The sequence below is a fragment of the Argopecten irradians genome, chromosome 1 (assembly GCF_041381155.1).
Source record: "Argopecten irradians isolate NY chromosome 1, Ai_NY, whole genome shotgun sequence".
NCBI classification, from domain to species: domain Eukaryota; kingdom Metazoa; phylum Mollusca; class Bivalvia; order Pectinida; family Pectinidae; genus Argopecten; species Argopecten irradians.
In genome coordinates this window covers 6,235,593-6,263,140 of record NC_091134.1, presented here as the reverse complement: position 1 = coordinate 6,263,140, position 27,548 = coordinate 6,235,593, and the positions used below count along the sequence as shown (strand labels likewise).

The 27,548-nt window shown below is 35.9% G+C and overlaps 1 protein-coding gene across 8 annotated transcripts in view; it reads left to right on the top strand.

Annotated features, from left to right (window-relative positions):
* Window positions 1-26,533, top strand: part of LOC138316058 (uncharacterized) — a 125,200-nt gene extending 98,667 nt beyond the window's left edge. For 5 of the 8 annotated variants that reach the window (XM_069257540.1, XM_069257547.1, XM_069257572.1 and 2 more), the window contains 5 exons: window positions 4,031-4,732; window positions 8,359-8,527; window positions 11,001-11,138; window positions 16,773-16,902; window positions 17,370-26,533. In XM_069257540.1, coding sequence (XP_069113641.1) covers window positions 4,108-4,732; window positions 8,359-8,527; window positions 11,001-11,138; window positions 16,773-16,902; window positions 17,370-19,307 — 3,000 coding nt within the window. In that variant the 5' untranslated portion in view covers window positions 4,031-4,107 and the 3' untranslated portion in view covers window positions 19,308-26,533. Of the gene's footprint in view, window positions 1-106; window positions 514-4,030; window positions 4,733-8,358; window positions 8,528-11,000; window positions 11,139-16,772; window positions 16,903-17,369 lie in introns of those variants that run through there. The other 3 variants (XM_069257581.1, XM_069257598.1, XM_069257589.1) reach the window with 3 other exon arrangements.
* Window positions 26,534-27,548: the final 1,015 nt, after the last annotated feature.

Below are 27,548 nucleotides of genomic sequence, written 5' to 3'. Positions count from 1 at the left end.
ATGAGGCTTAGTCGCCCATTATACCCATACACAAAGCTCATTGGTTTAAACCCAAAGGCCATTTCATACAAACAATTTAGTCAAATAATAGATTGTACATGCTATATTAGTCTTCATTGGCCCGTGACGTTATAGTAAGGGTAGACAGGAAATAGCTCCATTTGGAAAGAAAGCTTTAGTGATTAACACAGTCTATAAACTCTATAGAGCGGAGGATTTGTTAACAGTATTTCTAATGTTGTTCACGGTGAGAGTTATAGTGGGGATGTAAGACCTGAGGAACACTGACCAACATATAGGACTGCTGAGGCTGGTGATGGTCAATTTGGCCCTAGAAACATGGTCACTAGGAAGCTGGACACACCTGAGTGGTCAATATGATATTGACTGTTTTATGAGGTGTATAGTACTGGTGGTGGTAGAAATGATTTACTTCGACCATACAAAAGACATTATAACAGATGACAACGTGGTACACATTTTACTTGTGCACTGACTGGCCTTGTCTGCATGGTATGTAAAATAGCCAGTATGATAAGTAGTACCTATATATAAATTATAGGTAAATAAATTCAGGTCAATAATGTATACAGTAGAGTCTGTTATCTGTATTCAGGGTAATTTTCCTATGTATAAGGAACTCGGAACAGGAACACATGTTACCTGTATTCAGGGTAATTAACCTGTATATAAGGAACTTTGTATACATGTTACCTGTATTCAGAGTAATTTACCCGTGCATAAGGAACACCAAACACATGTTACCTGTATTCAGGGTAATTTACCTGTGTCTAAGGAACACGAAACACATGTTACCTGTATTCAGAGTAATTTACCTGTGCATAAGGAACACCAAACACATGTTACCTGTATTCAAGGTAATTTACCTGTGTCTAAGGAACACGAAACACATGTTACTTGTATTCAGGGTAATTTACCTGTGAATAAGGAACTTTGTATACATGCTACCTGTATTCAGGGTAATTTGCCTGTGTATAAGGAACTTTGTATACATGCTACCTGTATTTAGGGTAATTTACCTGTGTATAAGGAATTTTGTATACATGTTACCTGTATTCAGGGTAATTTACCCGTGTCTAAGGAACATGAAACACATGTTACCTGTATTCAGTGTAATTTACCTAGGCATAAGGACACGACACACATGTTACCTGTAATCAGGGTAATTTACCCGTGCATAAGGAACACGAAACACATGTTACCTGTATTCAGGGTAATTTATCTGTGTCTAAGAAACACAAAACACATGTTACCTGTATTCAGGGTAATTTATCTGTGTCTAAGGAACACGAAACACATGTTTCTGTATTCAAGGTAATTTACCTGTGTCTAAGGAACACGAAACACATGTTACCTGTAATCAGGGTAATTTATCTGTGTCTAAGGAACACGAAACACATGTTTCCTGTATTCAAGGTAATTTACCTGTGTCTAAGGAACCCAATGCACATGTGTTGTCTGTTTTCAGGTTAATTAACCTAACTGTGTATAAAAGGAATACAGTATACATGTTACCTGTTATCAGGGTAAACTACCTATGTATAAGGAATTCTGTATACATGTTACCTGTTATCAGGGTAAACTACCTATGTATAAGGAATTCAGTATACATGTTACCTGTTATCAGGGTAAACTACCTATGTATAAGGAATTCAGTATACATGTTACCTGTTATCAGGGTAAACTACCTATGTATAAGGAATTCTGTATACATGTTACCTGTTATCAGGGTAAACTACCTATGTATAAGGAACTCTGTATACATGCTACCTGCATGAGTAATTTACCTTTCTATATATAGGCATTAGATATATGTTTTCCATAATTCTGTATTTGAGTCAATTTACTAAATATGGTTATTGACATGTTTAGAACGTATATGATTTGACTTTGTTCCAATACAGTAAGATACTAGATTAAAGCTGTAGATTTCTTCAAACACATGTACTACAAGCTGTAGTTGGTAAGAATTTTAACTGTGTCTTCCCTTGCATGACTGCAAGGACATTTATTTTTGTGAAAACATACCACCCTTTAATGACCATAGCCATTCATATTAAATTTTTACTACCTTTGAGTAGTATGTTCAAAACGTTAACCCATTGGAACTGTTGCCAGCTGCTACTGTAGGTTGTTGGAGTTTTCTCCACATGCTCTGACTTTCTAAACTGGGCATGTTGAAAAATAACCCTTGCTGTGAATATAAACATAAAAGTTTAGTTGAAGATAATTAGCTGTTGCTTATCTTCAATAGTCATTCATATTTTAAATATATCATAAAAAATTTAATTAATATTATGACTGTTAATAAAGAAAGCTCATGAAGCCAGGAAATGGTAAAGCTGTTTGAGTCTTTTATTAAAATATCTTGAAAGATAATTAAAATTATATAATCCAATAAGGAAAAGTTTTGGCTGGTGTTTGTATTGTATCTGAAACAGTTTGGGTGTGTTAGAATGAATGATATTTATGGAAGTGTCTTGATAATTCATGTCTTCATGTTCATGATTATGTCCCACATTTGGGATTGAGATCATCGTCCTTTTAACATGAGCCTGGCATGTGACGGTGATAAACTGTCTCTGAAACAATCATCATAGTGATTAGTACTCAATTCTTAATAAGATATATTTTTATTTCACTCTAAAAATGTTCTGTGTGAAATTATTAATATGTGTTTCTAACTTTCATGATATCATATTCATTGTAAGGAGACATAACAGGATAACATTTAAATGAATTTATTTTAACAATAACAGTATATTGACCAACTATTAACGTTAAAAACATTGGCAGTTAATGCATTGAATTAAAGCTGTTCATAGTTAAGAAATAAAATATAAAGTACAGGACTTGTAAAACAGTAGTATTTCAACCATAAGTCATGGAATTCACATTTAAACTTCATTTTTGTGTAGAATTTGAAGTAGATTTTGAATAAGTAATTTGTTTATAACAATTATCTGTTATTTTGTCCATGGTAATGACAAATGTAACAATATCTGTTATTTTGTCCACAGTAGAGACAAATGTAACAATATCTGTTATTTTGTCCATGGCAGAGACAAATGTAACAATATCTGTTATTTTGTCCATAGAAGAGACAAATGTAACAATATCTGTTATTTTGTCCATGTTAATAACAAATGTAACAATATCTGTTATTTTGTCAATAGAAGAGACAAATGTAACAATATCTGTTATTTTGTCCATGTTAATGACAAATGTAACAATATCTGTTATTTTGTCCATGGCAGAGACAAATGTAACAATATCTGTTATTTTGTCCACAGTAGAGACAAATGTAACAATATCTGTTATTTTGTCCATGGCAGAGACAAATGTAACAATATCTGTTATTTTGTCCATAGAAGAGACAAATGTAACAATATCTGTTATTTTGTCCATGTTAATGACAAATGTAACAATATCTGTTATTTTGTCAATAGAAGAGACAAATGTAACAATATCTGTTATTTTGTCCATGTTAATGACAAATGTAACAATATCTGTTATTTTGTCCATAGAAGAGACAAATGTAACAATATCTGTTATTTTGTCCATGGCAGAGACAAATGTAACAATATCTGTTATTTTGTCCATAGAAGAGACAAATGTAACAATATCTGTTATTTTGTCCATGGTAGAGACAAATGTAACAATATCTGTTATTTTGTCCATAGAAGAGACAAATGTAACAATATCTGTTATTTTGTCCATAGAAGAAACAAATGTAACAATATCTGTTATTTTGTCCATGGTAGAGACAAATGTAACAATATCTGTTATTTTGTCCATATAAGAAACAAATGTAACAATATCTGTTATTTTGTCCACAGTAGAGACAAATGTAACAATATCTGTTAGTTTGTCCACAGTTTCTTTGGTTCCTATGGTATTGGAGTCACCTGTGTAAATGTTTTTAAGGCCTTGGCTGAAAAACTTTGATTCCTTTGATATTGAAGTCACCTGTGTAAATGTTTTCATGAAGTTCCTTTTGGTTTTACAGATTACAGTGACTGGACTGTGAGTAACTCCTGACCTGTTGTACCCTAGACTTCACTGTGGCTATCTCATGTCTTCAGAATGACCGCTCAGGTCTTAACTGTCCAAGTGAAGAAGGAAATCATGGACACTGGTACTGACAAGACTGACTCGTCCAAGACCACCAATGCGCTGGACATAGCGTCCAAGACCACAGGTGATGGTAGCCATGGTAACACCATTGAAGTTGCTGTAAATGGAGATGGTGACCAAAAAAGTGAAAATAAGACAACTGATGGTGATAAAGTTGTAGTGCCGTCTGTTACGATGGTACAGGGGAACCAGGTAACGGACGTGAACGCTGAGCAGCTACAGCGCTTAATACAACAACAGTATCTGGTTAATTTGATTCAGTTCCAGCAATCCATGTTTCAGGGCCAAGCAGCCCTCCAGCAGCATCATCAGAGCCTTCTTACTGCCCTAGACGGCAAGGACAAGGAAGGGGAGACAACTGTGGAAGCACCTGCTGCACACCAACAGGTGTCGCCGGGCATCACTATGGTGAAAGACGGTCAAAAACGAACAGTGGAGGGACTGACTGCAGAAATTGGGTCAGATGTGGACGCCATGGAGTTTGATGACAGTATGTTTATTGAGGAAGAATTGGATGAGAATGGCAAGCCTAAGAAGGTGGACGGACGGATAAGACACACAGGTCTGTCTATAGGTACTGTCTGCTTTTGTTATCTGCCCCTAGCTTACAGGTTTCAAACTGAACATAGTTATCTGCCCCTGGCTTACAGGTTTCAAACTGAACATAGTTACCTGCCCCTAGCTTACAGGTTTCAAACTGAACATAGTTTTCTGCCCCTAGCTTACAGGTTTCAAACTGAACATAGTTTTTTGCCCCTAGCTTACAGGTTTCAAACTGAACATAGTTTTCTGCCCCTAGCTTACAGGTTTCAAACTAAACATAGTTTTCTGCCCCTAGCTTACAGGTTTCAAACTGAACATAGTTTTCTGCCCCTAGCTTACAGGTTTCAAACTGAACATAGTTTTCTGCCCCTAGCTTACAGGTTTCAAACTGAACATAGTTTTCTGCCCCTAGCTTACAGGTTTCAAACTGAACATAGTTTTCTGCCCCTAGCTTACAGGTTTCAAACTGAACATAGTTACCTGCCCCTAGCTTACAGGTTTCAAACTGAACATAGTTACCTGCCCCCAGCTGACAGGTTTCAAACTGAACATAGTTTTCTGCCCCTTGCTTACAGGTTTCAAACTGAACATAGTTTTCTGCCCCTAGCTTACAGGTTTCAAACGGAACATAGTTACCTGCCCCCAGCTTACAGGTTTCAAACTGAACATATGTATCTGCCCCTAGCTTACAGGTTTCAAATTGAACATAGTTATCCCCCTTACAGGTTTCAAACTGAACATAGTTACCTGCCCCTAGCTTACAGGTTTCAAACTGAACATAGTTACCTGCCCCCAGCTGACAGGTTTCAAACTGAACATAGTTTTCTGCCCCTTGCTTACAGGTTTCAAACTGAACATAGTTTTCTGCCCCTAGCTTACAGGTTTCAAACGGAACATAGTTACCTGCCCCCAGCTTACAGGTTTCAAACTGAACATATGTATCTGCCCCTAGCTTACAGGTTTCAAATTGAACATAGTTATCCCCCCTTGTTTTACAGCCTGAAAAATTATGCATAGTTATCTGCCTCGGGTGAGAGGTATTGGCTACAAGCTTTACAAAGTTATCTTCCTCCAGCTTATTGCCTAGACAGGTATTTCGCCTAATTTCCTTGTGTTCCTGCAGCATTTAAACAATCCGTTACCTTCTTTACTGTTACTTTAAGTTAATGCTAACATTACTCTTGCAAGTTTCTTGACATTAGCTATGGTTAACCGATATAACTTGACCTAGCTTTTGATAGTTTTCTGCTGTAGAATTTCTGTCACCTGATTTTCATCACTAGGGTAACAAACTCAAACTTCATTCATGGTCACATTCCTTGGAAAAAGTACATGCTTCTTATTAGGTCTGAAGGTCAAACATCAAGATCATCATTGATAAAAATAGAAATCACAATTCCATGCGAAAAACATTTCTCATGCAGAGATTAGTTTTTAACAATATGTTTTTGAGAGAATTACCGTATTTTCCCTATTAAGAGCGCCTCCTCTAATAAGGCGCCCTCAAGTTTTTTGCTGAAAAAAAAAATCAACTAATTTCATACAATTTTTGTGCCAGATTGTGACGATTGGTCTTTGCAGACGATAATGAAATACACTTTCACATCAACCTGATGCTTAACAGATATCCAATCGGCTTGTATAAATACTAAATTTATTGCATTGGACAACTTAGGACATCTTTGCAAGTATTTAGCAAGAACGCCATGTTCAAAATAAAACGTGTCCCTTGAATGCCCCACACACGTGTATGGATGATGACTAACTGGCAACAACATTTTAGCGATGTCTATACAGGTTTTATGAATACTTACTGTATATCTCTGATAAAGGTTCCTAAATAACAGGAATATTATCATTTCTAAGCATTTTATTGTGTGCTCTTGTCGGTATTTCCCATCTGCCACAAAACGAAAGTAGTGATCGAAAGCACCGTCCGCCATTTTGTGTACGCATGGTTAACAAACAGGCTAGCAAAAATTCCGTGAAACATACATATTTAACCAATGTTTAATACTTATTTTGCATACATTTCTTCATTATTATGTAATTTCAACACTTACTTGACTTCAAAACATAAGTTGGTTATAGTAAGTTTCAGAAAAATATGAAACTAAAAGCAAGATGACTATAGCGCCCGGCGCCCTCATTAGGGAAAATACAGTATTTTATTGTTTTGAAATTTTTCAAGTGGTGTGCAGGCAACAATTGAACTTATTTAAGATTTACAAATCATTCTCTGAGGTTAGAAGTAAACTACATATAAGTAGTCTTTTCTGCAAACTGATGTATCTACCTAAGTAAGGGTTTGTCTATAGCTTTATCAGGGCTACATATCATATACAGCCAAAGAATCATGCATGGCATGCATATATTATTGACCCTGAATTTGTCTTGGATGCCACACTAAGACGTGGAGTGTCACAGTTTCTTACTAAAAGTGGTGTTTGCATGACAAGTATCTGCATATTTATTGTATTGTGTATATGAAGGTTTAGTATGAGAAGTTACAGGTATTGGCTCTGTTTTAATTCATTAGTGCCAGACATCTACCCCTAAAGCTAAAACACTTTCCTGGTTTGGCATGCATGAATTATTGAACACTCGAATGATATGCAGCATCGCCATTTTGTAATGAGAAAAAGAATTGAAGAACCCGAGGAATTTGCCCTGATATGGACAAGTGCTTTTTACACACACCTAGATTATCTGTATAGTTACAGATTAGAGTTCATCACTGGCAGTAAATTTGTTTTTATCACTGATTATCTGGTGTCGTGCAAAACAAATCTCATCTGAGATATTACAAATTAAAAGATAATCAGTGCCTCATTACTTGAAGAGAACCCAGGTTGGTGATTTGATAACACAGGTGGTCAGTGTAAGGTATAATCATGTCACAAGTTGCCATTAATAAGCTAACAATATTCCAAGCTCCATATTAAACATAATTTCATCAACAATTTTCCAGCCTCTACTGTCAACAGCTGCATAGTCAAGCATCTGATTCATGGAAAATCAATGCTGATGTATATATATACGTACTTAGTTGGAAATATTTCATACCTGATCATATTTCCATCTTGACTTGATAGCATGTTGATCTTAAACATGTAATTCAAACAGATCCTGAAACAAATAGCTATTTACCTAGAATCTTTCTTTATTTCACAATTTTCCTAATGAAACCTAAAACCTTTATGTTGGCAGGTATTGTGTAAAGCAGTTATCCTTGAATTTTTATCTTGCCTGGGAATATTTAATAATAGCATTAAGAATTGTTAGGTATTGTTGTAGACAGATATTAATCCTGAAGATAACTGATCCCAAAAGCAGACAATTTGTACCTATATGCAGGCCTTGACAGGGGTACACTAAAAAGTCTAGTTTGACTTAAGCAGCCAAAATTTGGTATTGATCCACAGTGGCCTTAACATTTATTAAAGCAAAACAGTTAAAATGAGGTAACTGACTAGAAAATTGACCTTGAAATGAACTTGACTTCCTGACCGGGAAATCAGACAATCTGCCTTAATATTGAATAACTTTACTTTAGTAGAAATTTCTTTAATCTGAAATATTTCAACTTAAGTTTGTAGAATTTATGTTTTGATTGTGACAGTTTTGCCATACACTTTTCTCTCCTTTCCATTTCAGTTGGAGGTCGTAACATTAACCAGTACGGGCGAGAGTTCACCAATGGCCGTCCCCTTCCTGATCACCTCAGGGTTCAGATACTACAGCTGGCCCTTCAGGGCATCCGTCCCTGTGAGATCAGTCGACAACTCCAAGTGTCACATGGCTGTGTTAGCAAGATCTTAAACAGGTAAGTTTCATCTTCCAGATCTGCCTCTCAGACTTCACATTGCTGTGTAAGATCTTAAACAGGTAAGTTTGACCTTCAAGATCTGTCATTCAGACTTCACATTGTTGTTTAAGATCTTAAACAGGTAAGTTTGAACTTCAAGATCTGCCTCTCAGACTTCACATCATTGTGTAAGATCTTTAACAAGTGAGTTTGACCTTCAAGATCTGCCTCAGACCTCACATCGTTGTGTAAGATCTTAAACAAGTGAGTTTGACCTTCAAGATCTGCCACTCAGACTTCACATTGTTGTGTAAGATCTTAAACAGGTAAGTTTGAACTTCAAGATCTGCCTCTCAGACTTCACATCATTGTGTAAGATCTTAAACAAGTGAGTTTGACCTTCAAGATCTGCCTCTCAGACTTCACATCGTTGTGTAAGATCTTAAACAAGTGAGTTTGACCTTCAAGATCTGCCACTCAGGCTTCACATTGTTGTGTAAGATCTTACAGATCTTGACCTTCAAGATCCATCTCCATCTTAGAATATCACATATGAGAGTTGTGTCAGTAAGATCCTATAAAGGTAAACTATCTTACAAAAAGGTTATTGCAGATGTTTCCCCGTCCCTTCAAGTATTTCCTTATCCATTGGAAATACACGCTAATAGATGACCTAAGTAAATAATAGGTCAACATGTTTGGCTATAGTCTATAGTAAGTAAGCGGCCTTATTATGACAAGTGTTATAAGGAAAGATAGCAAGCCCTAGGCATGAAGAATTGAGCTTCACATGTGTTTTTAGCTCGCCTATTCGAAGAATAGGAGGAGCTAATGCTGTCACCCCCGTGTCGGCGTCGGCGTCGGCGTCAGCGTTGGCGTCCCATTTCACGTTAAAGTTTTTGAGCAAGTTTCTGTTTCGTCAATTGTTTAAGCTTAAGTCATCATAAATGTTTATGATTTTATTTTCCTAATGTGTATGGATGCTAAACGTGATAATACAACCAATTTGGGGCCCTTTAGGGGTTTTTGGAGTCTGTTAATTTGTCATATTTCCATGTTAAAGTTTTTGAGCAAGTTTGTTTTTTGTTTTTTGTTTAAGCTTAAGTCATCATAAATGTTTATGATTTTATTTTTCTAATGTGTATGGGTGCTGAACTTGATAATACAACCAATTTGGGGCCCTTTAGGGGGTTTTTGAGTCTGTTAATTTGTCATATTTCCATGTTTAAATTGTAAATACTTGAACATCAACTTCTGCTGAATAGGCGAGCTTTGCTGTTCTCCAATAGCTCTTGTTTGTGTATTGTTGTATAGTATACTTTATGACGGGCACATCAGCTTTGTACTAACCGTATCTACATTTGTAAAACATGCAGATCTTTTGTTCTATTTGATTAGTCTGGTAAACCGAAGTGTGAAATTTTATCATGAAATGGCACCAAGATGTAGGTATGTAAAACACATGAACCGTTGTGTGTCACTGGCCCATAAAGGATTGACTGCCCTAAAATACATCTGAATTTCAGGTTCATGCAGGCACTCTGATATTAACGGGTGTGTTATGCCTCAACGGTTTTGGTCGTTAGTCTTTGTCAATTCTTCAAATACAAGAGCGTTAACAATTGTCATGATTCAAGAAGAGAAAAGAAAGGCAACTTTTCTCATACAAACATGGTTTATACAGGAACCTTGTCCTATTTCGTGTCAAGCATGACCTCTTGTTGTGGATCACCGCACACCAATAGGCTGACGTGAGACTGGTTGATATTTTCTCGGTAACAAAACCTACTCCCCACGGGGCCCCTTGGTGTAGAGCTCATTATTTGCAGTGAAAATGAGTCTCCTTAACAATGAACTGCCAGAAAAAAACAGGGGTATCCTTGTTGAATCTTTGTCCAACATTTAATTATGTATATGTATGCATATTGTTGGAATGTTGAGATATATTTTATTCAGCCAGGACCAGGTCCCACTACAAACCTACAGGCTGTTACTGTTACTGTCATAAGTATATTGACTCAACACTGAATATTGTCACTAACTCCATTTGTCAGTGTGTGAACTTGACTTGTTGACAATGTAATAGGCAGAGTCATGTAGACTGTAAACAAGACCAAAAGAACACATGTTGGTACAATAAAACCAGGCAAGAGGCAGAGTCATATTGGTTCATTTACTAGACAAAAAAGCACCCAGCTATAGCAAGTAGGTGGTAAATTGTCTGGTCAACTGTGATACTGGACAGTCTAAAGATATATAAAGTATATAGATATATAATAAAGATATATAGAAGGTGATAGATAATACTCTTTTATTTTCATGAAAATTTGTACGAAAAGTTTTTTTTACAAAACGAAAAACTTTCTTATTGTCACCAGGGCTATTTCTACTTAACAAGAAAATAGATTTATGTTTCCAAAAATATCCTTGTATAATTATAATGAAACCAGCTCTACACACCAAATATAACTGAATGTTTTATATATTTCAGATATAGGAAGACCGGCAGTATTAACCCTGGGCAGATTGGAGGAAGCAAACCAAAGGTCACGACCCCTGGTGTAGTCAGCAGGGTCCGTCAGTACAAAATAGAAAACCCACAGATGTTTGCTTGGGAAATACGACAAAAGTAAGTTTCCTGGAATTATACTTAGTTATTAGTTTTCATATTATTATTTTATTTTCTGTCTATTTTTTTCTGTCCTATAAATGGAATAACAGGGATTGGTGGATGCCCACATGTGTAACATGGATACAAGTTCATGACTGTTTAGTAGACTTGATAACATTGACATGTGAGTATCACCGATATGTCTTAAAAAGGAACAAAGATTAGTTACTCTTATATACATTGACTCGTGAGTATCACCGATATGTCTTTAAAAGGAACAAAGATTAGTTACTCTTAAATACATTGACTCGTGAGTATCACCGATATGTCTTTAAAAGGAACAAAGATTAGTTACTCTTATATATATTGACTCGTGAGTATCACCGATATGTCTTAAAAAGGAACAAAGATTAGTTACTCTTATATACATTGACTCGTGAGTATCACCGATATGTCTTTAAAAGGAACAAAGATTAGTTACTCTTATATACATTGACTCAGAATGGGTTGAGGCCAAATCATAAACAGTCTACATTTACACCCTGATGTAGCAGGAGTTTTACAGAAATCATAAGGAATTTTAGAAAACGTAAAAGCTGAAGGGAACCAAGTGCAACAGATCATTGCTTTATTAAATGGAAGAATACTTAGAGAATGGAACCAGATGTTTCTGAAGATAACACAACTTTCGCTTCTAGGCTTAGATATTCGGTAGAGTCACACTATTGCAATGGATTCCAAGGTGAAAATGTGAAGGTCAAAGTTGTGATTTGATCCATAGATTTTGTGGGGAAGGGACAGTCGAATGGGTGTCTTGATCAGTTTGACTCTTGGGGACTAGGTGTTTTCTCAGCAATGTGCAGAGACATCAGATAGCAGAAACTGAAGAAAAAAAAATTATGTGATAAAATTTTTTTATACAATTTCTGCAGTTTATGTTGGATAGCATTACATGTCAAAAATATATGATGTATGTAGTTGCTTAAAGTATAGTTAAGAGTAGATAAGAGAAGTTTTTGTCCAAGAAAATGGATCAATTTGTGCGGTTTAGAAAGTGTGGTAAGATTTATGGGGTCCAGTATTCCTTTGGGGATTATGTGTGTACTTGTATAAAACCATAAAATGTATGATTGGCATCAATCAGCTGCTGATACCAAAAACTCTGTCTCTCCTGGAAAATATTTTCCGTTATGGTTACTTGGGCGCTAAGTATTTTTATCGACTTTATTGAAGAAAAGAAAAGAAAATTGTCTGTGTTTGGTAATACTTATCTTAAAAGACACTTTACAGAGTTTTATCAAGTTTTATTGAAAAAGTCTCTCTGTGATGGTGTTTGACCGCGTCATTAGACCAAAGCATGGAAAGAGATGTAATCTGATCTTTCATATTTTGTTGATTTTGATAAAAAAAAAAAGTCTCCAATGGTTTTTGTGATTGTAATTGTTTAAAACAAAATTCTAGTGAATCTGGACTTTGATTAAATAATGTAATTGAGCACTTCATTAAAACTAGACTGCTCTATCTGAGTACATGTTGGATAGCGATAGGAACTCGGTCTGTTCTATGTCTCGAATTTCATATGGAATATAGAGATATAAGAGTTCATGAAAAATCTTGTGAGATATCAAGGACAAACATAGATAGAAGTTATACAGCAAAGGTCAACAAAAAACTTTATAGATAGATGTACAACTAAGGTCAAGGACAATTTTTTAAAAACTTTATAGATAGATTTACAACTAAGGTCAAGGACAAACTTGATAGATAGATGTACAATTAAGGTCAAGGATAATTTTTTAAACTTTATAGATAGATGTACAACTAAGGTCAAGGACAATTTTTTTAAAACTTTATAGATAGATTTACAACTAAGGTCAAGGACAAACTTGATAGATAGATGTGCAATTAAGGTCAAGGATAATTTTTTAAATTTTATAGATAGATGTACAACTAAGGTCAATGACAAATTTTAAAAATACAAGTTATATAACTAAGGTCAAAGACAAACATAATAAAGGGTACAGCCATAAGACCAAGAATTATAATTAGCGATGGTGATTAAAGTCAAGGGCAGTTACTAAGGTGAAACTGGTCATTCGGAGATCTACTATGGAGAATCATGTCAACAATAAAAACAACTCCAAAAGTTAAATTAGGTATGTTGACAAAACTTGTTTGTAGCTGCTTCTTTTCTCTGTTTTTTCACACCTTTTTCTTGGTGTATGTTGACCTTATTTGAAAGCTTATTGTTCACACAATCATTGTAATTATAGATACTAAAGTCTAATTTCTTCCTATTTACGATTAAATTGCCATTCCTTAGTCACTAGGAAGTACGTTACGATACAATGTTTGTTTATGATTTGTTTATGACACAATTGTCTTTATGGAAAGCTGTTTACCTTGTTGTGGTATTTGTTTACTTCACCTACATTTTAACAATTGTGTTTTCTCAGTTGCTATCAATGTTTTACAAGTTTTCACACTTTTTCAATGCTTTTAATTTTTATAGTTTTCACAGTTATGCCCACAATTTTCATAACACTTTAGTTTTAATGTGGGTTTGGTTTTAAATATGACATGTTTGATGTCTCGGCAGTGAGCACGGATGTCCACTGTGATATAGATAGCGACAGAGACACTAGTTTTAACAGCTCAACTCCGTGGATTTATGGTTTTATTACCAATAATACCATCGCTATTCAATCCCAATTTTTATCGTAGTTCACGCATGGTTCGTATATTGACGGCCTAATGGTGGTCTTATCAGTTCTAAATGCAAAGCAGTCCTTGTAAAGGTTTTCTTGTAGGATGAAATCATAATGCAGTATTGAACTTATTGATCCTGGCTAATTTGTGTTAGAGTCTTACATTGTTAGAAAACAAGCATGGACATAATAAAACTTGGTGTAGCCAATTCTCAAAGAGCGAGATCAGTCATGTGTGACCACTCATTGAATCTCAACACTAGTTTCATTTATAGGCCGATTTCATTGAAACTGTGCAACAAAACAGAAATCTGTATCACAACAGATGTAGGTTAGGGTGACGGGCTTTGTCATCACCATGTATGCGTTCCTATGCCTGGGCCCCTCACATGGGAAATGTTGCTAAAAGCGTACTGTCATGCGTTTACGTCACATGCTTGGGTCTGGATACTAAGGGACACGTCGTACCAAGCACCTACAATGTTACAGTAAGCGCTGCCTGCTCACCACATTTGTTCACGTCACAGTCAATTTGGGCCCTATGTATAAGCCAGCACATTAGTATATTTTACCCAATGTTAGCATACAGTTATTTCAATGAATATAGGAAGTTTTTTACTGTGTTTTTACGGTCAATGGGTTTTTCTTTTGTGTAGAAAACTCTGGCATAATTGCTTAGCTTTCAAAAGCTTTCTGCACAATCAATTTAAACTGACTCGATAGCATCTCAATCCTATCATAGTCATTACCCGGGCCGCGATTTATCACCTGAGCCAGCGGACAAAATACACTGTGCATCAAGGCGTAACAGCTTAGCTGATGATACACCATTGCCCAAACACAATGTAATCCTTTTTCGCACCGTTTTACTCGTTTTTTTAGCCCGAGTTACGATCGTATCTCTCTTTACAATGATTGCTTTTGGCATCACTGCGATTACTTTGAGTCGTTGGATGTCATACCCTGCATTTGCCGGAATGGTTTCATGATACACTTCACTTCTTAGATAAAATCACATTGCATCTCCTGGATTAGGTGATGTCGGAAAAAGATAAGATTCAATGCCGAGCTTGTGCTTTGTAATTTCTCAGTCTCCACTACCTGACTGGAAATTGTACACTTCTAAAATTATATTAGGCCGTCTATATTGGAATTGGGATTTTTTTTCATTTTATGTATGTTGCTTTTATGAAGTTAAATGTTTGTTGTTAAAAAGATTGTTAGGTATGGGTCGGGGAAATCTCAACCTTTTTCCACCACTAGTATTCAAGCTTCCTATCTGAAAAGTGCTATCGTTTTAATTTCAAGAACAACCTGACCCTGCCTTCCCCACATGTTGACAGTGAGATCTACTTTTAATTCATTAAGTTCTTCCATTATATGAAAGAGGGTGCCTAGGCCATTCTTAAGGGACTGAAATCTTCAAAGTTTATTTAATGAAAAGAAAGGGTATGTAGATTTATTTAAAAGGCAACTTAAAGGATAAGAAGTTCCCATTTAAGAAAAGGCTGTGATATTATCTACATACCCACACAAGAATGTCCCATGACAGAACAGCTTGTTTCTATTGTATACTTTTATTTCATGATCAGTTCCTGATTTAGTGGGGAAAATTTTGATTCTATCACGGTTTTGCTTTTTCCAAGATTTTCTTCAGAAGAAATGTGTCTGGTTGCTTTTTAAGATTATCAGATCAATGCAATAGTGAATATTTAGTTATTATCAAACTGTTCTCTTGACACAAGGCTTTGCCAAGAACTTCTTATTACTTAGATTTTAAAGTCTTGTCTTGGAATCCCAATATTTGATTCTATGTACTCAACATTGCATTGTATTGAACAGGATTAATAAAGAAACCGTAAAGGTATTCATTTTCTACCGGGCTGGCACAAGGGAAATAACTCTAATCACTGTTAGCATTCATAAATCACAGGTGAATCAGAGTTGTACACAACTTACTGAACGGTTTGTCTAAAACTTTCTTTCCTCAAAGATAGATTTTAGGATGTAATTTTGTATTAACGGTAGATTATAAAAATAGTTTTAAAAAGCCAAGAAATAGAAAAATACCTTTGTCAATTTTTAGCAATTTCATGCCCCAGCTATGAAATGGAAGGGAATAGGGATATTAATGTAAGCCATATTATGTGGAGGCATTTGATTTACAGACATTTCTAGTGCATAGTAGAACTGTCCCACAATCTCTGAAGTTTTTAGGATGATTGAGCATATTATACATAGAACTAATTGTCTGCATTTTGAGTTTTCTGTACTCTTCAACACTTCCAAAAGAAAGGTACAGATTTGTTTGATTTTGTTTTAATAACCAAATAGAATTGTATTTTGTCTAATCTGCATTTTTACTTGATTTTTCTCATGATACATGATAAAAAAATCAATAATAACAAAATTAATGGAGGATACTTTTGCTGATCGACTAAATTTGTATGGAGGAGATGTAATACTAAACTGGATTCACAAGGGTTTGGAGGCTTTCTACATGTGATAAGTAGTGATATTCCTGATACGTGTAGGTGCTCTTCACAACAGTGGACTAAATTGGCTGTCAGCTGGTAGTCTAATATAGAGTACAATTTTCTACAACTCGGAATGTCAACTTAATACAATGTGTATCAACATCTGTTTCTTTCTCACCAGTAGCCAAAGGGTATGGTGGAAAAATTTGGCATATAATCTATATTATAAACATTTGCAGAAAACTTGAAAACCATTTATGTGGACCACTGGATTTTATCTTTAATCATCCATCTTTTTCTGACATTATCAGAGATATCATTTACAATTATTGAAGACGTTTTGTTATTTCAGGTTTACTGCTTTGGAATTTGTTACAAAACAAAGTTTTAAGAATGTTCAATCCATGTCTTCCAACATATTTTCAGAACAGTTGTTTATCAACATGAAATGTTTTTGTTTGTTTTAGGTTGCTAAGTGATGGAATCTGCACAGAAAAGAACATCCCTTCTATAAGTTCAATCAACCGAATCATCCGGGACAAGGCTATACTACAGCGCAGATCTCTGGATCTGGCCGGATTTCCTGACTCAGAAGATGTGAGTGGAATGATTCCTTACACCCAAATCATTTTTTAATTTAATTAAGATTGATGAGAAAATTTGATTAATGACATTTAAAATCAAGTGTAATAATTACATAAAACTTATCCCCTCCAAAACTCAATATTGATACTAGAATTTGATGTTTTCCTTCAAACCTGTCTGGACAGCTATAATTGACTTTATATGTAATGGGATTTACTACTAATAAATACACCAGGGGACAATGTACTACAGTTACCTCACCATAGGAATCAGTAGAAGTTATAACATACTATATACATATCCTAGTTTTACCGATACTCCAAATACTCCACAAACATGATGATTACATAAAACTTATGACTATTTGATATAGTATTTCATTTCACTTACAATACCAGTAACACACCTTACTGGATATATTAAGGTGAACCTTTGAATATTTAGTGATATTTGTATAGATTATGAGTTTTCTGTTTCAGACTACTGATATGGATGATCTACCCCTGGACACAGAAGGTATACAGAAATATATGTTATCAGTTCCTCACTTACATGCTGCAGCAGCTCAAATGCAGCCAGTGGCCACGACAACAGCGTCATCAGGAGCCGCTCCTATAGATACTACATGTACCATCATACCTGTACAGGCGGTCACCTTGGACGCCAACCAGACCATCATGGTGCCAGCGATGTCAGGGGTAGGCCAACAGATGATGTTGACTCAGACTCCAATCTCACTGTCTCAGTCTCCAACTCAAGGCTTAGCTCCGTCACCAACCACCCTTACCACCTCCTCGCCAAAGGAGAAAATCTCACCAAAGTCAAAGGAAGGTCAGGCCAAAGGTCAAACTGGTGCGGTCATTGAGGGCGAAGTTATATCTGTTGAGGATGCAGATGAGTTGAACAGGAGTGGAGGCAGTACTAGTTCCAATGGCAAATCGGATGCTTCCCGACACAATAGTCTCCAGGCAGTTATCTCTCATCTTATTTCAACTCAGACGGCAGCCATGATGAAGGAGGGCGAGAGTATCGATGAAACAGACGCTGCTACCAAGTCAATCCAGATATCTCCCAGTGTAGTCAGTGTACAGTCTCCGGAACAGATCCGCACTTCAGCTCCCTCTAGTGTAAGTCCTACAATGCCGTCACAAAGAAGTCCACAGACCAAGGTATCTAGGGGTCGGTCACGTGTTTCTAGTCGAGGTGATGCCACTTCCTCCAGCAGTTCCTCTCCCACTGGTGTCATGAGAACCACTCCAGGACAAAAGTCCCGAGCCAGCAGAGAGACAGCTAGCAGGATCCCTGTCAACGGGAACGTTGTGTTCAATTCAAATCCCAACCCAGTTGGATTTGACAAGTTTGGTGCCATATACTATGATTACAACTTGCCAGATAGGGGCCTAGGGGGAGGTGCAGCACCTCCTCCAAGACCTGCAGCCCCTCAGGCAGCACCAGTACTAGCTACAGGGCCCCCGACAACCCCTAATGTGGTCAACTTGGTACCAGCAATGTGGCACTACCCTCAGTCTCCTGCCCAGCTGCCTGTTACCAGTCCCAGCCCCTCAGAGAGAAGTGGACCGTCCCCTCTGGACTTATCAGCTGCTCATCCCAGGGATATGCCAAAGTTAAAAGAGGAACCGAAGGATGTTGATAAGGTCGAGAGTCGACCTGTAAATGAAGCTGTTGCCTCAAAACCCCCACAGCTTGAAAAGGAACAGAGTCAACCTGTGGAAAGTACTTCTCCAACGATGTCTCAAAATTCCAGTGCGAAGACGTCACTGGAAATACAGCAAGTCGTACCAGGGCAACAGGTTATGTCTGCATCGCCAACGAGTTCAGTCGATAAACAACAACTGTCTAACAAACAAAAACTGTTATATGAACAGAACATGCTCATATTCGGTGAGAAAGAAGTGGAGATCATTTCTGTTGGAAATAATAAATGGATTGTAAGAAATGAGAAAGAGTTATATAAGGTTGTGAACAAGGAGAGTAATGAAGTGATAGGAGAGACAAACAGTTCAGAACTTTCCCAAGGTCAAAAGTTCACTAACTATGTTACATCAGCCTCAAACAAAACATTTGATCAAGATGTTGTCATGGTAACAGCAGGCATGCCAACGTCGTCTCAAACATCACCTTCTCCAAACAAGCGTCAGCAGGAGGGAGGTAACTATGGGAACGACGCCAACAAAATTCCAAAACTATCCAATGGTGATGTACATAAGCAGATTGGTGGTGCTACTGTCGGGGTTGTGAACCAGATCAATGGCGGACAGTCAAATCAACCCTCAATATCCCAGAATTCCACACTAGTTCCGAGTGAAACTGTGAAAAGCTCAAACTCTCAGATCTCTGCCGGAGACTCTGAAGACAGGGGTTTTCCTGTACTTCAGCAAATGCTGAAACCAGCATAGATTAAACTGAAATTGATCAGTTTCCTGAAATATTCCCTACGTCCAAAGCTTAGACTGTTGTTCAGCTATATATATTACTGGTTTGTTTTGTTGGTATACACATATCCCTCAATGAACCTCATTGACTTAAACAATAATGTTTAGAATCTTATGTGTGATGAAATCCTGTTTGCTTATCATGATTCTTTATGATGATATGTAAAATTCAAATTTCTGCAATATTGTTTTGAAAATGAATGTAGTTGTAGTATGTTGTTATAGATGTTTGGAATATTTTTAATCTGAATTACCTTATTGCCATCTTCATTAAGCTCGTTTTATTGTTCTAGATTTTTGCTATCCCAGATATTTATCAGTCATAGATTTATCAACATGTCAAACAGTTTGAAATATATTTTAGAGGAATGCCACTTTTAGGTTAAGAACATTTTATGCTTGCCATGCAAAGTCTATTGTTTTAACATAAATTATAACAGAGTTAAAATTGAATTATTTTAAGAACTGAATGGCCTTCAGGGTTAGTATATTTTCACAACAAACAGTTGGGTTCGGATTGTGATATACCCAGGGTAGCTGTGGAATTAAGGGAGATCTTATAGTGTTAGTTCACTGCTTAACAGGCAGATAACCATTTATTTAAAAAAAAAATGTTATCTCCTTTTTCTCGATCTGCCCTTATTTATGTTCCTTTAAAGAACTTGTACACAAACTTTTTTGTGGCAGGCATATTATAATATTTGAAATAACCTATGATAGCATCTGCCTTGAGCAGGATTTGCCAAAATGTTTACAATTCAGGCTTAAAACATACAGTTTATACAAGAAAGTCATGTATATATACCGATTAGAAGGTGATTGACTTGGATAAAACAAGTATGTTAAGCTACACATTATCAAACTCCACCAAGTCGATGGAAACAATATATGAAATCTTAGTCTTAATGTTTGTCCTGGCCTAATTTGACACAACAAATAATGAAATGTATTCAAATCTCTCTCCTCTGAAGACAAATGTGAACTCTTCAGATTGAACTCATTAACCCCTGAAAACACATTTAGGTCTTTCGAAATCAGAGCCTAGACCAGTCCATTAGGAAACTCAGGGGAGAATGAGATAAAGGATCGAGCAGTTCAACACTATATTAGGGGGGATGCCTATGATTGCATTTAGCTAAATTGGCTTGTTAAACATTGAGATGAGGAGTCTGATATCTGCCAGTGTGTATGGCACAAGTTTTACTTCAGACACTCCTCTACCTTACAGCATTATATCACAAAGAGCACTACAACTATGTGCACAACATTACGGATGGCCAGTATCTGGTGTATCGTGTCTCTCAGCAGAATCTTGTTCAATGACATACTTACTTTCAAATTAATTTCAAGAAAACAAAGGACAGAAAATTGATATCGAAATCTTGCTACAGATTAAGTTATTATTTTTGCTATATTTTAACATGGTGAATGCAAAACAGATGACATCTTATTTCTCAGTGAAAGTTTGTTTTCATTTTCATTTATCTTTGAATTACATTTGTCTTCTACCAATAACCCCCAACCTCTACATGGCAAGTTTGAGGTCCATATGAGGAGATCCAAAGGACCGTATTTGGCTGTGAATAGATCTAAAGCAGACAATTTACTTGTGGGAGATATAAACCTGTGTAATCCTTTTTTATAGTATTTCAATAATTCAGTCAGTAAATCCAGTTAAACTGCACAAAACTAATCAATTAAATTTTATGTTAAAAAAAGTGGTGTGTTGTTTTGTAGATTTATACTCCTTGTATAAATATGTGTTCTAAGATCTTAAGTAATTCGCTACCAAGGTATCATTTGCTTTAAATAATTTTACTCTGATTTTATCTTGTTTATATTTTTAATTAAGTTATTTGAGTACAGAAAGATTATTGCATTTGTTATGAAATCCCAGGTTGTTTCTTCTATGGCTTTATTTTGTTAGTGTTGTTGCCATAATTACCATGGCGATGTAGAAGTTTTATAGATATATAGATATATATATACATATACCTTAATTATTATCCTTTGCTTTGACAATCATTTGAATTCCATTTATTTCATGTGTTTCATTAACAGTTATTAATGGGAGTTACATCCCTTGTTGATGGAGTTGTCTCCCTTCGTTAGGTGTGTTTAAACTGTTATTCTGACCCAGCCAATACAGTTAAATGCTAAAAAGCTAAAATTAAAAATTGCCAAATGCTCTTAAGAGTTTATATCTTGACGCTGAAACTCTGCATGATAAAACTGCCAATTCTTAAAAATTGTGAAATTAAAAATTTTTCTTCAAATGTTTAATACAAAATTGTCCACTATGAAAAATGAACTTTTGTGGTCTAAGGGAATGCACTCTGCCACAAACCTTTAAGATAGATGCATATGTGGTTATATTATATTGAAATAGTCAAATGTTGTTTTACTTGAATTTCAAATTTAATTCTTGATTTGTTTTTCATAGGTATAGAATAAATTTTCTAAATACCTTTTACACTGAAGTTCATATTAAGCCAAATATTTTCTACGTTAGTAGATTTTGTTGAGTTATACTTTATTAAACAGCATTACTGTAACACACTTATATCTATTGTATAAACTGTATATCCACTGATTTAATGATTCCAACTAGCTAATACTTTACAATTTGCTTTGAATCTGTTGATTTTAATTTCAAAACAAAAATTATTTCTGTTGTGACTATGACGTTGGTAAATTTTTATTCAATTTGATATGGCATTGCCAAAAATTGAGTGACATTATATTGTCAAGTTGTTTAAACATTGTGATATAGTGATAGTACATCCCAGTGTAAAATTTATTGTTGAAATCTGTTGTATAATTTCCGTGTACATGTATGGCATCATATAACAGTAATTGATCTACAAAATCACTGAAAAATTTGTTTTTCTGCCAAATATATTTAGGCTTTTACAACCTAGATTGATTATGAGTTACAAACGCATTTTTGAAGTGATTGATCCAATATTTGAAGAATATTGGACTTCTTGTTTTTGTTCTGTGTAGATTAGGGTTTTTTAGGTCATCTGACCCAAAGGGTCAGCATGACCTATAGTCATCATGCACCGTCCGTCGACGTCCGCCGTGCGTAAACTTTTCATTCAAACGACTTCTCCTCAACAACCGTAAGGCCTAAAGTACTCATATTTGGCCTGTAGCATGTTGGGATGAAGGGCTACCAAAGTTGTGAAAATTATTGACCTTGACCTACTTTCAAGGTCACAGGGGTCAAAAAGGCTAAAATCTTTGAACAACTTCTTCTCAATAACCATAAGGCCCAGAGTACTCGTATTTGGCCTGTAGCATGCTGGGATGAAGGGCTACCAAAGTTGTTTGAATATATGACCTTGACCTACTTTCAATGTCACAGGGCTCTAATAGGCTGAAATCTTTGAAGGACTTCTTCTCAATAACTGTAAGGCCCAGAGTACTCATATTTGGCCTGTAGCATGCTGGGATGAAGGGCTACCAAAGTTGTGAAAATTAATGACCTTGACCTACTTTCAAGGTCACAGGGCTCAAATAGGCTGAAATCTTTGAACGACTTCTCAATAACTGTAAGGCCCAGAGTACTCATATTTGGCCTGTAGCATGCTGGGTTGAAGGGCTACCAAAGTTGTACAAATTAATGACCTTGACCTACTTTCGAGGTCACAGGGGTCAAATAGGCTCAAATCCTTGAACGACTGCTTCTCAATAGCCATAAGTCCCAGAGTACTCATATTTGGCCCGTAGCATGCTGGGATGAAGAGCTAAAAAAGTTGTGAAAATTAATGGTCAAGGACAGGGGTCAAAAAGGCTAAAATCTTTGAACAACTTCTTCTCAATAGCCAAAAGGCCCAGAGTACTCATATTTGGCCCGTAGCATGCTGGGATGAAGAACTAAAAAAGTTATGAAAATTAATGGTCAAGGACAGGGGTCAAAAAGGCTAAAATCTTTGAACAACTTCTTCTCAATAGCCATAAGGCCCAGAGTACTCATATTTGGCCCGTAGCATGCTGGGATGAAGAGCTAAAAAAGTTATGAAAATTAATGGTCAAGGACAGGGGTCAAAAAGGCTAAAATCTTTGAACAACTTCTTCTCAATAGCCATAAGGCCCAGAGTACTCATATTTTGCCTGTAGCATGCTGGGATTAAGGACTACCAAAGTTGTGAAAATATATGACCTTGACCTACTTTCAACATCACAGGGGTCAAATAGGCTAAAATCTTTGAACGACTTCTTTCTTTAACCATGAGGCCCAGAGTACTCATATTTGGCCTGTAGTATGTTGGGATGAAGGGCTACCAAAGTTCTGAGAATTTATGACCTTGACCTACTTTCAAGGTCACAGGGGTTAAAAGACTTAAATCTTTGAACGACTTCTCCTCAATAACTGTAAGGCTCAGAGTACTTATATTTGGCCTGTAGCATGCTGGGATAAAGAGCTACCAAGGTTATGAAGATGAATGACTTTGACCTGCTGTCAAGGTCACAAGGGCCTAAAAAGCTAAAATCTTTTAATGTTTTCTTCTCAATAACCGTAAGGCCCAGAGTACTCGTATTTCACCTGTTGCATGCTGTAATGAAGGCCTACTACAGGTGTGAAAATGGATTACCTTGACCTTCTTTCAAGGTCACAGGGGTTAAATAGGCTTAAATCTTTGAACAACTTCTCCATAACTGTAAGGCTCAGAGTACTTATATTTGGCCTGTAGCGTGCTGGGATAAAGAGCTACCAAAGTTATGAAGATGAATGACTTTGACCTGCTGTCAAGGTCACAAGGGTACACACAAACTTTTTCTTCTCAATAACCGTAAGGCCCAGAGTACTCATATTTCGCCTGTTTTATGCTGTAATGAAGGCCTACTAAAGGTGTGAAAATGGATTACTTTGACTTATTTTCTAGGTCACAGGGGTCAAATAGGCTCAATTCTTTGAATGACTTCTTGTAACTAACCAAAAGGTCCAGGGTACTCATATTTGGCCTGTGGCATGCTGGGATGAAGGGTTATCAAAGTTATTGAAATGAATGACCTTGACCTACTTTCAAGGCCAGGGGTCAATTAGGCTAAAATCTTGAATTTTGAACATCTTCTCAAATTCTGCCAGTGTGATTTAGCTGATACTTGCATGAAATGATCCTTGTCATGGTCCTGACCAAGTATTTTTATATTTTGTGTTGACCCGAAAACCAAGATGGCCACCAAAGCTGTCATCTTGAAAACACATTTTGAACTTCTTCTAAAGTTCTACCCTTGCAGTTTGACTGAAACTTGCATGAAATGATCCTTACATGGTCATGACCAAGTGTTTTTATTTTTTAACCATGACACCATATATCTAATTAATTCCCTATACAGCTATTGCCAAGGTAGCCAGATGACCGTTAAGGCCCTTCGGCCTCTTGTTTCCTGAAATCCTCAGTTTTTAATTTTTTTCGCTGATGTATTAAAAAGGATATTATTTAGTTAATTGATGTACAACAGAAGAATCTAACATAATACATAACAGCTAATCATGATCATTCTGGCATACATGTACAGCATTTTCCCCTGGGTTTTTTTTAAATCTAAATCTGCATACTTTATATGTATAAATGAATACACAAAAACTTTGTTTATTTGTTGTTAAAAGAGATGAATTTTATTCCAACAAGAAACCTAGCTCCTGATTTTTCCTTTTGATTTTGTCCCTGTGTGGAAATCTGTGTGTTATGAATGATGAGACGTCACAAATACATATCATCTTGATGGTTTTGTTGTTATTACAGAAAACACCTTATTTGTCTATAACAGTGGATAATACATCTGTAAGGAGATCAGTGTGCAGTGGCAATAATACTTCTGTGCTGTTCCACTTTTAAAAATATTTTTTGCAAAAACAATCCTTCAAAGTGTAAGGGTCATTTTGAGTTTAAAATTTTGTATCCAATTTTTAACTGGAGATTGAATGAAATTTCTATCAGTTTAAAAATGATGTGATACTATGGCATGGGCAGCTATACCATGATCTAGAGTTGATACAAAAATCCATTCTGTTTCATACATCTTCTATATGGTACAATGTCTTCAAAAAATGTTAATGACAAGAACATGAAATATTACAGCAGGTGGTGGTTGTAACAAACATTTCAATTTGAAAGAAGAAATTCTTTAGTTTTAACAATGGATAGGTACATATGGGGAAAAAAATCAATAGTGCCCTGTTTCTAATCTTTCTCAAGATAGAATACAACAAGTAACTATAGCTGTTGGCGACTACAAAAATTATAAGTCTAAATCCAATCGAAATATAAAAAAAAAGTTAAAATGATTTTGTTTTTGTCTTGTGAAAGTCTGTATCAATAGATTCCGAATGTCACATTATCTACTGAAAGTCACTATCTACTGAAACTCACTATCTACCGATGTGTCTCTCCTTACTATTGTACTAGAAGCTACAGTGGGTAAGAGCCACATTCTGTGTTTGTGCTTGTACTCTCTGATGGTTCTCTGCTTTAACATATATAGTATTGTGTGATACAATGATCACTTCTATCAAATCAGGTTGTATATATGTTATTGATAGTTTTGAATTCCTTTTTGATCTTGATGTAGATCAGTCAATGAAACCAAAGATTTATCTTGTTTGTTTAAGGTGGCACGTTGCTAAAGCTGATTGTATCTTCCAGGCATTGAAGAGTTTCAACACATTCAGGATCAAATCTAAAGCACTGCATTCAGATGTTTTCAAATGCTCCATTAGTAAGATGAATGGCAGTACTTAGTTTATCTTGCATTCTGACAATTCAAGAACCACTTGCAGCAGTTGTCAGATCAGCAAAATCCTTTTGAAATCTTTTTGTGTTCTCTGCTAACAAAATTTTCAAAATAAAAAAGTCAATATTAAGGACAAAATTTGAGCAGTATACTACCAACTATATTTTGTTGTAATCTATCAATTTACAACTGACTGTCTCTAATGATATAAATTATCTACTTGAACTCTTCTGTAATTGGAGATAGATTTGACAGGAGTGAGGTGCCATCTTAAGCCTGTAGACGTGCTTGTACTATTACTGATGACAATGACAATGCTGGAGGCCTGTCCCCCACTATTGTGTTGGTGTGTTGTTTGTGAAATATGTCAGAAATACTGTGTTATTAAATTTAATACGATTGTTGTCAATTGCTGACAATCAGTAAAGTGATTTGGAAAAAAATCAGTGAGATGTTGTTGTTATTGACACAAACACACATACATTTGATAAGAGATGATTGGAAGACAAATATGATCATATACTGAAGAAAACAATGATAACTGTCTACAGTAGGTTAAATGTGGTCTTGTGGTTCCTTTGGTCTTACCTTGATCAATATTGACAACACAATTACCAGGTAATTCGACTTTATATACAATGACCTTTACTTTTTGTGTGGCCTGCAATGCAAGGGCGACACTTACATGTAGGTATCACTATGTCAGCGTCACTGTCAGCTCGGTGTCTGCGTCGTCCGGGAAACGGTTTCCGTGCAATAACTTAATTATTTATTGTCCGATTTCAACCAAATGCGGTTTACTGCTTTATATCAATGGGATCACGGATGAGTTTGATAATGGTCAAAATCCGTCAATATTTGCAAGAGTTATGGGACTTTAAAATCGTCAAAACAGATAAATCCATGGTTTCCGCTCGATGACTTAAATATTTATTGTCCATTTTCAACAAAATTCAGAAATTGCTTTATATCAATGAGATCTTGATTGAATTCAGTTATGGTCAAAATCCGTCAATATTTGCAAGAGTTACATGGTTTTAAAATCGTCAAAACAGATAAATCAATGGTTTCTGCTCGATTTACTTTATTATTGATTGTCCGATTTCAACCAAATTTGGTGTATTGCTTTATATTAATGAGATCTTAGATGGATTTAATTCTGGTCACAATCTGTCAATATTTGCAAGAGTTACGGGACTTTAAAATCGTTAAAGCATGGTTCCCGCTCGATAACTTTAGTATAAATCTATTGTCCGTTTTAAACCAAATTTGGTGTATTGCTTTATTTTGATGAAATCTTAGATGGGTTTGATACTGGTCAAAATCCATTAATATTTGCAAGAATTACGGGACTTTCACCTTATTATTAACAATATTTTCAACTGTAAATAACTATTTTTTATGATGCTGTGCAGGCGACACATCAACTTTGGTGGAATTCTTGTCACTAGTTAACTCCTT